The 14,398-nt window shown below is 50.8% G+C and overlaps 1 protein-coding gene across 7 annotated transcripts in view; it reads left to right on the top strand.

The window, feature by feature from the left end:
• The window catches only part of EP400 (E1A binding protein p400), a 113,163-nt gene that overhangs the window by 60,003 nt on the left and 38,762 nt on the right, over positions 1-14,398 (top strand). For 5 of the 7 annotated variants that reach the window (XM_018061438.1, XM_018061439.1, XM_018061444.1 and 2 more), the window contains 11 exons: positions 876-1,045; positions 1,334-1,508; positions 1,591-1,727; positions 2,270-2,456; positions 4,998-5,164; positions 6,658-6,827; positions 7,661-7,903; positions 9,744-9,908; positions 11,149-11,304; positions 12,546-12,640; positions 13,228-13,499. In XM_018061438.1, coding sequence (XP_017916927.1) covers positions 876-1,045; positions 1,334-1,508; positions 1,591-1,727; positions 2,270-2,456; positions 4,998-5,164; positions 6,658-6,827; positions 7,661-7,903; positions 9,744-9,908; positions 11,149-11,304; positions 12,546-12,640; positions 13,228-13,499 — 1,937 coding nt within the window. The remainder of the gene's footprint in view (positions 1-875; positions 1,046-1,333; positions 1,509-1,590; positions 1,728-2,269; positions 2,457-4,997; positions 5,165-6,657; positions 6,828-7,660; positions 7,904-9,743; positions 9,909-11,148; positions 11,305-12,545; positions 12,641-13,227; positions 13,500-14,398) is intronic. The other 2 variants (XM_018061442.1, XM_018061443.1) reach the window with 1 other exon arrangement.

Below are 14,398 nucleotides of genomic sequence, written 5' to 3' on the forward strand. Positions count from 1 at the left end.
GGAGCCCCTGGAAGCAACAGACCATACTCAGTAAACTGGCCTGCATGGGTTCCCTGCAGGTTTCCCTGCAGGTTTCATGCTCACTTTCCAGAAGTGAAGGGACCCTCCCCGGCCCCCCGCAGAGCCCAGGTGGTCTCTGGAGAGGCTGCCGTCCTTTTAAACCATGGATCTGTTGGTTATCACAGGCAGAAATGAGAAATTGTGATGCATCCTGGGTTCTGTATTATAAATCCATAAATAATTCCCATGGATGTGTTTATAAGGAGTATTTGTGACAAACAGAAGAGCTTCTGAAACAGATTTGGACTTGTATCTATTTTCTGCCCAGTAGGTCCTAGTGCTAGATTCTAAGTAAATGTTCCAGATCACAGTTATTCATTGAAGAGAAAAATTTGGCTTATAGTTAAACTCTACTGTGTTGAGTAGTAGTTACTAAAAACGTGTGTCTTCTCTGAGGTGTCTTTTCTTGGCTTTTTCTTTTTTATTTTTAGGATCTCTGGTTATTGCTCTTTAAAACCTTAAATGTAATCAGTTGCAACATAGCTATTCATGTTTCCTGTCAGCTTCTGAATATATGTTTCCCTTATTAAGATTATATACCATGAAAACAAGCCCCACTTCAGGACATGCTAATATATTTTCCAAAAGCAATTGTTAATGCCCCCAAAACAGTTTCATAATTTGTCCACATGAGGGCTTTAGCCTCCTAGAGAAAAAAGATCCTAAAAATATAAACAGCCATTTTCTATGTGGTGGCAGCAAATTATTAAGAAAAAAGAGTGGAGTGACGGTGATGGGGACAGGGTAAGTGGGTGGTGAGTCCTCCAGGCGGCTTGCGCCCGAGGAGGTGGTGAGGCCTGGCTTGTGTACTGCAGGAGTGGACGGAGCCCAACAGCTTCAACATCTGCATCACATCCTACAAGCAGTTCTTCAAGGGCTTCGCGTCCTTCACGCGGGCGCGCTGGAAGTGCCTGGTCATCGATGAGATGCAGCGCGTGAAGGGCATGACCGAGAGGCACTGGGAGGCCGTGCTCACCCTGCAGAGGTCTGACTGCCCCTGCCACGTGCCCTGTGCTCTGTGTTGCTGATGTAAAGGTTCTTTGGAGGAACCGTAGGGAATTGCAGACCCCCAAATGGCTTTTCAGCTGCAAAGACTCCCCCTCACCTCTGTCCCAGCCCTTGAGGGCTGAGGAGACCCAAGGCTCTTGCCTAATTCAGTTCATTGACTTAATTTGTGTGTGCGGGCTCCACAGGATCACTGTCCCTCTCCTTGAGCATTGTCAGAGAGAGCAATTCTGTGCCCAGCCTGAATCATCTCTCCTCCTGTACGTAGCCAGCAGCGCCTGCTCCTCATCGACGCGCCCCTGCACAATACCTTCCTGGAGTTGTGGACCATGGTGCACTTCCTCATCCCCGGCATCTCCAGGCCCTACCTGCACTTCCCCCTGAAGGCCCCCAATGAGGAGAACCAGGACTACTACCACAAAGTGGTCATCCGGCTGCACCGGGTACGCACCCACGGGCCCCCGACATAGCGTGCCTGTGACACTGTTTTTGGAAAGGAAACAATGAAGAGCTCTTTCTTTTCAGGTGACACAGCCCTTCATTTTGCGGAGAACTAAGAGAGACGTAGAGAAGCAGCTGACGAAGAAATACGAGCATGTCCTCAAGTGCCGCCTCTCCAATCGACAGAAGGCCTTGTACGAGGATGTCATCCTGCAGCCGGGGTGAGTGCACGCCCCACCACCCTCTCTCCCGCGTGGAGCAGGGCCCCCTCTGGTCTCTTAGAAGGCTCCTTTTCGGGAGGTGGGTGCCTGGAGCTGGAGGCCCTGCTCCTCTCAGACTCAACAGTCCTGTCTCCTCCCTGGTCCCGTCAGAGGCTCTGCTCATAGCAGGCCCAGGAGGAGCGCAGCATTGCGCCAGTGTGAGAGGACTCATGTGGAGTCAGGGCCTTCCCCGACCCAGACAGACCCCTGAGCTCTTCGGGACGCCTGCCCTGTTGCTCTTTGGGGGCATGCCATGGAGAGTGCCCCCACGTCTAACCCATGCCCTGGCTCTCTGGCCTCCCGTCCTCTCTCATGGGGCAATGAGCCAGTCTCAGAACCACAACCTCGTGGAGGTGGGTTGGCATGTGGCAGATTTACTCACCAGGTCAAGGGGATGCACCAGCCATGTGTTCATAAGAGTGGGGACAGCAGACGGGGAGAAGCCCAGCTGGCATGTGCTCGCACCCCTGGCAACGCTCCTGTCTCTTCCCGCATGTGCGCAGGACCCAGGAAGCACTGAAGAGTGGGCACTTTGTGGACGTGCTGAGCATCCTCCTGAGGCTGCAGCGGATCTGCAACCACCCTGGGCTGGTGGCACCCCGGCTCCCGGAGTCCTCCTACACTGCAGGGCCGCTGCAGTACCGCTCCGCCTCGCTTGTCCTGAAGGCGCTCGACAGAGACTTCTGGAAGGTACAGAGAGGGTGCCAGAGGGGTTTCCACTGAGCTCTGTTCCAGGAGCTTCTGGACATCAGTGTCCACTAACTTGTGTCCTGTGTTCTGCATTGCCGGATGCTGGGCAACATCAAGGGACGTTTGTGATGGGCCTTGCCCTGGACCCAGAACCTGCTTTGGAATGGACCCGAGGGGCGAGCCCACGATGTGAAGGATGCTTTGAGGGTTTTCCTCCCTGGCTGTTGGCTCGTGAGCACAGCAGAGTGTGTGAAGGAGAGCGGGACTTAGAACTGCAGGACCCTTGGGGTGTTTTCATAGGTGTAATTTGGGGGTGGGGACCCAGGTCTTTTTATTAAAATATTAGTAGCTATACCTAGGGCTTCCCAGGTGGCACAGTGGTAAACAGTCCAGCGTGGGTTTGATCCCTGGGTTGGAAAGAGCCCGTGGAGGAAGACATGACAGTCCACTCCAATGTTCTTGCCTGGAGAATCCCATGGACAGAGGAGCCCAGCAGACTACAGCCCCTGGGGGTCGGAAGGAGTTGGATACAGCTAGCAACTAACCATGCACACACAACTATCCCTAGGTGGAGAAATTTGGTTGTTTTTAACCAAAAAAATTATAGTTGTATACCTTTCTGTGTTTGAATTTAGAGGTAATGAAAGTTTTTGAAAACCCCAGATTTTAAAACAGAACAGATTGGGTTAGGTAAGGTGATTCCCGGCACAAGTGTGCTGAGCTCATGGGTCTCAGTGGGATGGGGCTGTGCCCTCGGGGTCGGCATTCCTACTCTGGCTTCCACACGGGAGACTGAGAGCTTGCCCTGACCAGCCAGGCCACTGGCAGGCTGGTGCCTGAGTTCCCCTTTGCTGCCTCTACCCCAGAGGACCAGGGATCAGGTCTCACAGACACTAAGGAACGGGAACAGCCCTGTGGCCTGGATAGACTTGTGCAGGTTTAGCATGCGACCCTGGGGCCAGGTCGTTATGGATGGAGGTCCCGGCTCTGCCTCGTCAGGGGTGCGGCCTTGGGTCCTCAGTTGGCCTCGGTCTCCTCACCACACCAGGCACTTGTGAGGAGTCAGTTAATGTACACGACGGTCTGAAGAACGGGCCGGTTGGTGAGCAGTTGATGGTGAGTTAGTGTGAGGGATGTGCTGCCACTAATCACTACTCTTCATGTAGGAATGTGTCCTTTGTTGAGTTAGAGAAAACCTGAGCCATGAGGAATAAAGATGAGTCAGAAGCAGGTTACCTGAAGATACTGCTTGGGTGGGGAAGTGTTTCATGAATGGAAGTCTTTATATTGTGTTTTCGTTTTCGAAACAGCCTAGTTGAGCTAACTCACTGCCATAAAGCTCACTGGTCTGAAATGTACAGTTTGTTGGTTTTAGTCTATTCATAGAATGTGCAAGCATCGCAACTAATGCTAGAACATTTCATTGCCTCAAAGAAAATCCACACACACTGTCACTCCCATTCTCCCCCGGCTCCCCACCTGTGTCTGACCCTGTGGATTCATCTAGTCCAAACATTTTGCGTCAGGGGCTTACTTCACTGAGCGTAGTGTTTTCAGAGTTCATCCATGTTGCATCATGCGTCATAATCTCTCTCCTCTGTTGTCTGGATGGACCACATTATGTCCATCTGTCCACGAGCTGATGGACACTTGGGTGGTTTACACTTTTTTAGCCAGTGAGTGCACATTCATGTACAAGTTTTGTGTGGGTGTGGGGCTCTCTTCTAGTGGGCACATGGGTGACAGGTGAAAAATTGTGGGGTCATGTGTTGAGTCCATGTTTAACCTTTAGATGAGTTGCCAGACTATTTCCCACAGTAGTTGCTCAGTTTCCCATCCCCATCCATGTGTGAGGGGATGAGGGCTTTCATGTCTCCACTTCCTTGCCCACACCTCCTGTCCCCCGCCTTTGATTCCCGCCATCCTGGTGGGAGTGAGAAAGTCCCAAGAGCAGGTGGAGCAAGCTGCCCCAGGGCTCTGGACACAACGACATGCCACATGCCCACGGCACCCGCACCAGGACACTGGGGCCTCTTCCCAGCCCGCCTTGACAAGACCGAGCATCTCCGTCTGTCTAGACCAGCATTTCCCAGGCTCGTTCCTCTCCTCTGCTGAGGCTGTCCTGTCTCTAAGTGCCGCCCTCTTCTTTCCCACTGCCTCTCGGGATGACCACATGCCATCACTCCTGTGTTAATGATGGGGAACTTGGGACTTGACTGTGGTCCAGTGGTCAAGATTTTACCTTCTAATGTAGGGACTGTGAGTTCAGTCCTTGGTCAGGAGCTAAGATCTCACGTGCTTCATGGCCAAAAATCCAGAACATAAAACAGAAGCAATATTGTAACAGATTGATTAAAGACTAAAAATGGTCCACATAAAAAAAAAAAAAAAATGGAACCGAGCGCACCAAGTCCCGCCGGGCATCTCTTGGGAAGATGGCCAGTAAGGGCCTGTCCTTCCCAGTTTGGAATCCACTTTGATTCCTAGTCAGTTATTTTTTTTCCTGCCTCATGTAGCAAAATCGTTTTCTTTTTTCCCTAGGAAACAGACCTTTCTATATTTGATCTTCTTGGCTTAGAAAGTAAAATGACTCGCCATGAGGCAGAACTGCTGGGTAAGAAGAAGGTGACGCGGAAACTCTTTGAGGAGCTGTTCACTGCGCCGCCGCCATCAAGCAGGCCGGCGGCCGTCAGACTGAAGCCCAGCAGGTGTGTGGCGTGGTGTGGAGCGGCGCTTCCTGCTCACCAGCTGCCTCTGACTGGGTCTTGGCTGGCTGTGGGTCGTGGGGTCCGGGTGGCATCCCCTCTTCCTCCTGCTGAAACAGATCCTGGCCTCTCAGGGAGAACTGAGATGACTGGGTTTGAGTTCCACACGAGAACTTGGGCTACAGCTTATGAAGAGAAAGGCTAATCATCTAATCTGGTTACCAGCTTCTCCTCGAAATGCCCAGGTGTGCTTGGTTTCTGGGATAAACAGCAAGTGTGGATAGGCCAGTGTGGCCACTCGGCTGCCTGAAGAGTAGCCCTTTCATCATTTTGGAGAAGTGCTGGGCTTTGGGAGGGCTCTCCGTGGGGAGGTGGTCAGAGACGGGGCAGTCAGACCGCCTGTAACCTGGTGCAGGCTCTAGTGGGGGCCGTCAGAGTAGGAGGGCAGAGGGGGCACTGTTGGGGCGGGATTGGGGTCCCTGAGTGCGGTGGGGGTGGGGCCCTGAGGTCTGGCAGAGGCTCCACCCGGCTACAGCATCAGGGTTAAAAAGGGACATCTTGCAGGTGCCATGAGACTAGACGAGCAGGCACCCTAGATGGTGAACTCAAAACACAAATGACTTGAGGTAGGCGAGGTAGGTGAAATCCATGAGTTGGATTTATGCAAAATTCTGGGCACCAGTCAGAAACAGGAAAAAGCAGGTTGGTGATTTAGGGAGAAACGGGCCAGCTCTGCAGTTGGCAGTCTGTTCTTACTGCCTTTTTTTTATGTGGCTTGACGACCTGGGTCCGACCGCCCTCCCCTCAGCTTCCTTGCCTGCACTCACAGGAGCCCTGCAGCCCTCAGTTAAATACAGAGCCGGGGCAATGAAGCCAAAGTCCTCTCTGGGCTGTTGCAGCCTCGTTTAGTTGCTTCTGCTGGCTGTCTCCACCTGTTGCATTGCACAGGGGTTTTGGAAATAGAAAATTCCTGCCGTCACGGTTTCCAGGTGAAAGGAACGTGAAGAGCACACTGCTTCGTGACGCAGCCAGACGGGGAAGCTGTGTTGTGGCCCTCCCTTTACAGCTTTCCCCACTGGCGCCTGCAAGGCGCCTGGGTCGTCTCTGCTGCTTCTCGTTACCCAATTGTGCACGTTGACTTGTCACTTTGCTTGACCCTTAGTCAAAAGAGTAGTCTAATGGACTTCGTGTTAGAGATAATGTTTCTAGTTCACGTTCATGGAAACCTGAAAATTGCCATCCCATTCACTCCTGAATGTTGCCTAAGCATTGCAGGGTAGAGGTACCACTTTTGTGTACTAAGCACCCTTCTCCCTGACCTTGGCGAGTGGCTGCTGCTTAATACTGTACTTAGAAATCTCCCTATTTAAACTGCCCCTGGGGTGGGCAGCCCTCTGCCCTCAGGTGGCCCTGGGTCCCCAGCGCCCGTCTAGGGGGCCCTGCCTTCGCATCTCAGCAGTGTCCCCGTCTCCCTGCCCGTGCACATGGGCGTCCAGGTTGTTCCAGCCTGTGCAGTACGGCCAGAAGCCTGAGGGCCGCACCGTGGCTTTCCCCAACACACACCCCCCCCGGACGGCCACCCCTGCCACAGCCACGGCCACGCCACAGGGCCATGTTCGAGGACGGCCACCCATTGCCACATTCTCTGCAAATCCGGATGCAAAAGGTATGCCTCTCGGGGGGCTGTGCTCTGCGTCACAAAGGGTTTTTGTGGAAGAAATTCCTCTCGCACTTTCCCTGGCCCCATGGGGATGTGTGACCACTCCTCTGAAAAGGAGTGGGACTGTCCACTCTGGCTTTCCCAGGGGACCACATGTAGTTCTTACATGAGTTTTGGTTTTTTTCATGTCTTTGAATTGTATAAGACTTTACATTCTTAGTTGAGTCGCTGTTGATGTGATGGTGAAGATGTACCTCAGCAGAAACGCTCTCTTTTATGTCGGGAAGTACACGTCAACGTCATTTAAGAAACTTCTGAGGAAGTCTGCTCTTGTGTTCAGTGCCACCACTTCAACGTAACCTGCTTGTTACTGTGAAGAAGGATAGGGTTAAACAGCAGGAAAGGTAGTAGGTAGTCTTGTAACCCTTATCTGTGGGGTCACGACCAGTGTTTTTCTGAGATCTTCGTAAATGCCAGAGCAGCTTGTTGTAAGAGCTCTTTGGGAAGCAGGGCAGCCAGTGCTGCCTACCTTCTCGTGTGGTGAGAACATGGCTCTCGCTGATACATCTGAAGGGCCGACTTTTGACACTACGTTTACTCCAGAAACACACCATGTAGCAGGGTGGTGAACGTGAAGTGAAAATAGTTAACAACATATAAAATATTAGATTTTTCTCATCCCCTAGGCCATCCCGCCCCCCCTTTTAGGGAGGGCTTCTCATTTGAGAGATGGTATGAAAGAAATACTGTTTGTTTTATTTCTGTAAAATTCGGATTTAATACTGCATTGTATGAAGAACCTCTAACAGCTTTGCACAAACCAACCTTATCAATTGCAGCGGCAGCAGCCCCGTTTCAGACCTCTCAGGCCTCCACCGGTGCTCCGAGACACCAGCCTACCTCGACCTTCAGCACAGCACCTAGCCCAGCCCATCCTGCGAAACTGCGGGCTCAGACCACTGTCCCGGCCTCCGCCCCGGGCCCACCCCAGCCCCAGCCCCAGGCCCCCTCGCACCCGGCCGGGCAGAGTGCGCTGCCTCAGGGGCTGGTGCTCACCTCGCAGGCCCAGGCGCGCCTGCCGAGTAAGTGGCCTTGCCTCTCCCTGGTCTGCCACCTCTTTGCACAAGGACGTTGTATTCAGATGAGCGGCGTGTGAAGAGCCTTGCTGTCCGCTCCCTTCATCTCCCTGACCCTGTGTCCGGTGCTGCCTTTCGCCACACTGTCCTTTCTAGCCCTTGGCCTACAGAGGGAGGCCCCACTCAGGGCCAAGGTCCAGTGTCTTGTACTCTCTCTGTCCTTTCTCCTGGCCCCGTCCATCAGCTCTGCTTCCCTCCTAGGCTTGTGCTCCGCCTTGGTGGCTGAGGCTAGCACTTCTCCTTAGTAAGCCTTGGGCTCGTCCTGTCAGCCTCCAGGGGCCCCTCAGAGAGCAAATTGCAGGGGAAGGAAAGCCTGTGAACTGCACTCCCACTTCCTGCTAGTCTCTTGGTTTATCCCCAGATTTGAAGCTGCAGTGAGTTATTGCTTAAGTGAGATGTTTTGCAGTAGATCACTGACATTTTTAAATAGAACTTTTTATTGTGACCAGTGTGATTAGCCTACTACCTCTGTCCATGCTGCAGTTGGAAATACACTGACGGAACTACCTGGGCTACACCATTTCTCAGATACCACCTGGAGCACCTTATTTGTTGGCACAACAAGCTATGTTGAGGCTTCTCTGGAAAGACAGGAGAGGGAAGTAGGGTCACGAGGAGACCCTGAGTTAATTTAGTTTTCTCTTGTGTCACGCCTCTCTCTCTCATGCCAGCAGATGAAGAGCACTTACCCTGGTTCATTGCCCAGGGCAGGAGAGCCCCTTACATGTGTTTTGCGGGTGTTTTTGGCCTGAGGTAGTAGTCCCGAGGGGTGTATTGTAGGAGCCGTGCTTAGGGGAGTGTGAGGGGCCAGGCCACCTTTCACTCTGGCGCCTCCGCTTGTGGACTGAGGGGAGCTCATGGAAGAGTCATGTTTCTATGCACAGATCTCTGCGTCTCCTTTTCCGTTTCCCCTCCCTTGTTTACGGTTTCTGTGGGCAGCATATCCTTGGGCGTTTTTCTAGTCTTTGGCTAACTATTCTTTTTATAGTATCACTAATAATTCTGGCATGAATTTTCATGGGAGGAGCATTTAGACTCGAATATCAACCATTGGGTTTAAAGAAACCTTTGAAGCTGTTGCTCAATTCCAGCTTGAAGGTAGTATCATGTTGAGTTAGGTACATATGATCTCATCTGAGTTCTGTTTGAAAGAATTTAAACAGTGTTAAATTTTGCATTTTTTCTGTTGGAATTATAGACCGAATTCTACAATCTAGTTCAAATTAGTATGAATATTGTATCATAAAGTGTGATGTATTTATGTACTTAAATACATTGCCAAATTTTGAAAAGATTATGGGCATAACTAAAGCTAGTTCTGTATTTTATATCTGTAGTGATAAAATCTCATTTGTCTCTGTGAGCTAAATTCGATATGTACTTTCTCACATTTTAAAAGTATTCTGAAAGGAAGAGGTTGATATGAGAGTTTCAAAGTGTATGGCCAGTATATTTCTGCTACTTTTGAGGTTTGCTACTTTTTCTTGTTTGGAAAGAAAAGTAAAACATTCCTTAATGGTTTGGTTAATTATTAATATCTGATACTCTAAAATTTCTACCTGTTAGGATTAAGTAAGTTGACCATTAAAACCTGGTGTTAATTCTAATTGTTTTTTCTTTTCTATTAAAATATCTTCTGAAAGTGTTAGAAAGCAATACCTAATGAATGTTCCTGTGACACTTTAGTTTGCTACAGACGGTCATTCTCTGTGACAAGTGATTGTCAGTATAGCAGTCACCAACCTTCCAAAGAATGTTCATTCCCGTTTTGTCTGCATCTCTGCAGGTGGGGAGGTGGTCAAAATAGCCCAACTGGCTTCCCTCGCAGGCCCGCCGAGCCGAGTCGCCCAACCAGAGACCCCTGTGACACTGCAGTTCCAAGGCAACAAGTTCACCTTGTCGCACAGCCAGCTTCGGCAGCTCACGGCCGGCCAGCCCCTACAGCTCCAAGGTAGGGCTCTCTGATGGGTGGTGGCCCAATAGGGGCTTGACTGGGGCGCCCCCCTGCAGCTGGGATTCTGGCCCCTTTAGCGCAGGTGCTTCACTTGGCCTAAATGAGTCTCAGCTTGTAGGTGTTCTAAAGATGAGGGAGGTGACTGGTAAATCACCCAGTGGCCTGCCCTTTGGTCCATATTACATAGAGGATAGTAATTAAAAAATTTTTGAATACAGTTTCCTATTCTAAAAATCAAAACAGAAATAATTGCTTCTTTCAGATTTTAGTGTGAGGTAAATTGCCCTCAAAACTCAAACAGACTAGCAATTTACATAGGAGAAATTATTTTTTTTTTATGTACAGACTTTAAAACTTCCAGACTGCCTCTGGCTGAGAGCGGTATGTTCCTGCAATAACTGCTTCTTGGGGGAAACAAGGGGATGCAGTTTGAGTGGGATGTTAAAATTCATCCTCAGTGACTTGGCCGGAGCTCCCAGAGGTGGGGTCCGGCCACCTCCCCAAGCAGCCTCCCGAGACATGGCGTTCATGACTCCTGTTGGGGTGGACAGTTCAGTTGTCAGCCCAGTCTGGGGTGTTCCATGTGGACACCAGGGTCACATGTTAGCAGAGTGGAGGCCCCCAAGAAGCCTGCAGCAAAAAAAAAAAAAAAAGGTTTCATTTGGTTTACTCCGTATTTCTCCAGTTTTTTGACCAAAAGGGTGAGACCATCTCTTAAGAATTTCTGGTACGCTCTAGTATTTGTAGAGTATAATTCCAGAGTACAGCACTTCAGGACTAAATCACACAGAGGCTGAAAATGGCAGGTTTCTTAAACTGTGGTTATAAAGCCACAGAGATTTTTGATATTTCTTCATCCAGTTTGACTAGCTGGCACGCACCCATGTGTGATCTGGGGGCAGGAACCACCCCCACCCACCCCCAACCCGCATGATGGCTCAGGCTTGGAGAGACAGTGAGTGGGAACCTGCCTCGCGGCCTGGAATCTGCATTGCAAGGAGTTGCAGAAGTTTTTCTTGACATTAAGCCAAGTGTCTTTGATCCTCAGAGTTTTCATTCATTGTGAATGAAGTAGTTCCATCTTTCTCTAGCAAACTGAACTTTGTGTTGCCTCATTGGAATAAATTTGATTCTGGATTTTTGGTTTCTTACCTCATTCTGTACCTTTGGAAGTGGGTGTGGCTGGGGGATGGAAGGCACAGGCACCTCGTGACTGACCCGCGCCCTTTGCTTGCAGGCAGTGTGCTCCAGATTGTGTCGGCGCCTGGGCAGTCCTACCTGCGCCCTCCTGGCCCCGTGGTGATGCAGACCGTGTCTCAGGCGGGGGCCCTGAATGCCCTGGGAAGCAAGCCTCCAGCCAGTGGCCCAAGCCCCACGCCTGTGACCCCGCCAGGTAGAGTGGAGTGCTGTGAGCTGGGGGGATACTTGGCTTTGAAAGCACTTACCAACTCTTTTTGCTTCTGAGGCAGCTGGAGGATGTTGATGGGTTCCGTAAGGCCCCATAACCCGACAGTCCTGTTTGTGGCTGCCTCTGATTTCCACAGACAGCGCATGTCTGCTACGTTTCTTTTCTCTTTTGTTCCCAAAGGTGCTCATTGAATACAACCAGCCGTCACTCACCTTAAGACTTTTTGTTTTGATTTTGCTCTAACAGGAGACTTGGAATCATGAGAAATTTTGCTTGTTCATGTTACAAATACATTTAGGGAACGTGCTAGAATTTCCCTCGGTCAGGTAACAGAACAGGGTTGTTCCTGCCAGCTGGCCAGTGCTCCTTCCAGCACCCGCACAGCCTGCTTCCTGCCAGGGTCCCTTGCTTCAGACATACCCACCCTCCTGGAGTGCTTGCTGGGGAGCCCACCCTTGCACATGGGCACTTTTCAGGTTGATGTGAGGAGGTGGCAAGGACCTCTCACAGCTAGAACCCTTGGTCAGTACACCCCATCTCTGTCAGGGCCTCTGTTGCTGGGGTGGGTGCTGGAGGGTCCTGGTCACTGCTCTGTGTCCAGCTGGACCACTTGCAGTTCTACTTGTATTTGGTTGGCTTCATACTTCAGGTTTTCTCTCCCAGAGGGTGCTCAGTCCTGTTCTGTGAGGCCCGAGACTCCCAACCTGACACCAGCCCAGCCACTGGGTTCTAGTCATCTCAACCCTTCCTCTTGCTCCCTGCAAGTGGATCCTTCACTGAGAACTGACGGCTGACCTCAGCCACCCCCTTCATAGTCCTTGTGGAGAAGTCTCTGTCAAGACAGGCAACATGGCTTGGCTGATGGGAGCAGACTGTCCTGGGCCCTGGCATCCCTCTGTCCAGGGCACGCAGGGTTGATGCTGCCGAGATGTCAAGGACAGCAGAGTGTAGGGCCCATGTGGCTGCTGCTCAGCGGGATGGTGGGAAGGTTTGAGGGGCACACAGGGCTCTTGGCAAAGAGTCAGACCCTGACGTTCACTTCAGATCATGGCCAGAGAACAGGAATGCCTCACTGTTGGTTCTGAATGATTTAGACTTGAGTTGACATATTCTAGAAATGTGGTTGTGAAAGCCAAGGATGCTCCAGGAAGCATGCCAGTGAAGGAGGGCCTCTAGAGGGCATGCCAGTAGTTTTGTGTGCCAGCTCTTTGTTTTTCCATTTCTAGTGGGTGTGCCTGGTCGAGTGGCAGTCAGTCCCCTGGCCGCAGGAGAACCCGGAGCGGCCTCCAAACCAGCTTCTCCTGTCACTGGCCCCACCCAGGTATGGTGCAACAGACCCCAGTGCAGCGTCGTGGCATCCCTGCACACGCGAAAGTCCTTCTCAGAAGCTGCCCGTCATGGGGGAGGGCTGTGATGTTAACACATCACTGCCTCTGTGAGGCGTTTGTCTATTTGCTGCTGCTGCTGCTGCTGCTAAGTCACTTCAGTCATGTCCGACTCTGTGCAACCCCATAGACGGCAGCCCACCAGGCTCCCCCGTCCCTGGGATTCTCCAGGCATGCCATCAAAAACACGGTGTCCCATTGAATTAGAGAAATAAAAACACTTTTTCTAATCCAATAGGCTTTAGAATTGTAAAAATTACCTTTCCCATTTTTTTGTATACTTCTACTAGTGTTTCAAACATTAGAAATGCTCACTGTGTCTGAAGAAATACTACTCACGTTGGCAATGAAAATGGCGCTGTTTTCTCTGCTTGCTTTTCTGTCACTGTTTTCCGTGTAGCCTGGCCCCATGAGTCTTATGTGTGCTCTATGGCCAGTTGCAATACACGCGGGACTCATAGGGCTCAGTAAGGCTGGCCATGCTATTTCTCAGTAGCCATTTTCATCCCTGTTTTTGTTGAAGGAGGAGAAGAGTAGACTTCTGAAAGAGCGGCTGGACCAGATTTATTTCGTCAATGAACGGCGCTGCTCCCGCTCTCCCATCTATGGCAGAGACTTGTTGGGGGTTTGTTCCCTGCCTGGCAGAGAGCAGGTGCCTTGGTTCAGGGCTTCTGACCGTGGTCACGGGAAGGGGGCTGGGCCTGCAAGCAGGTACACATCGCCCTCGAAAAGTCACAGGGACCTGATTTTGACGCTGACTCAACGTCAAGAATCCCTCCAGGATGTCATCGACAGGTAAGGTAGAGTATTGTAAGCATTCTTTACTCACTCACTGTTGGTGGTGGTGTTCACTCACTAAGTCGTGTCCAGCTATTTGGAACCCCATGGATTGCAGCACGCCAGGCTCCTCTGTCCTTCGCTATCTCCCAGAGTTTGCTCAAACTCATATCCATTGAGTCAGTGATGTCATCCAACCTTCTCATCCTCTGTCGCCCCCTTCTCCTCCTGACCTCAGTCTTTCCCAGCATCATGGTCTTTTCCATGAGTTGGCTTTTTGCGTCAGGTAGCCAAAGTATTGGAGCTTCAGCATCAGTCTTTCCAATGAACATTCAGAGTTGATTTCCTTTAGGACCTCCTTGGCATCCAAGGGACTCTCAAGAGTCTTTTCCAATACCACAGTTCAGAAACATCAATTCTTTGGCACCCAGCCTTCTTTATGGTCCAACTCTCACATCCATACATGACTACTGGAAAGACCATAGTTTGACTGGACAGACCTTTGTTGGCAAAGTGATGTCTCTGCTTTTTAATATGCTGTCTAGGTTGGTCATAGCTTTTCTTCCAAGGAGTAAGCGTCTTTTAATTTCATGGCTACAGTCACTGTCCACAGTGATTTTGGAGTCCAAAAAAGTAAATGCTGTGTTGCACCCCACCAACTTTTGTGGTGGTTTTGTGGACATTCATCTTACTTCTCTCCCCAGGTTGTTCTTTGGAGTCTGTTCAGAATCGATTTTGGGGTCTTCAGCTTTGGCATCAGATGGTCTCTCCACCCTCCAGGAAACCTGTGCCCTGCCCTTTGGGTTGATTCCTTCCTGTTTATCCCTCTCTCATCACCAAAGCCTGGCAATCACTGATCTTTTTACTGTCTCCATAGTTTTGCTTTTCTGGAGTGTCTTATAGTTGGAGTCACACAG

Source organism: Capra hircus, chromosome 17, assembly GCF_001704415.2.
Source record: "Capra hircus breed San Clemente chromosome 17, ASM170441v1, whole genome shotgun sequence".
Lineage (NCBI taxonomy): Eukaryota > Metazoa > Chordata > Mammalia > Artiodactyla > Bovidae > Capra > Capra hircus.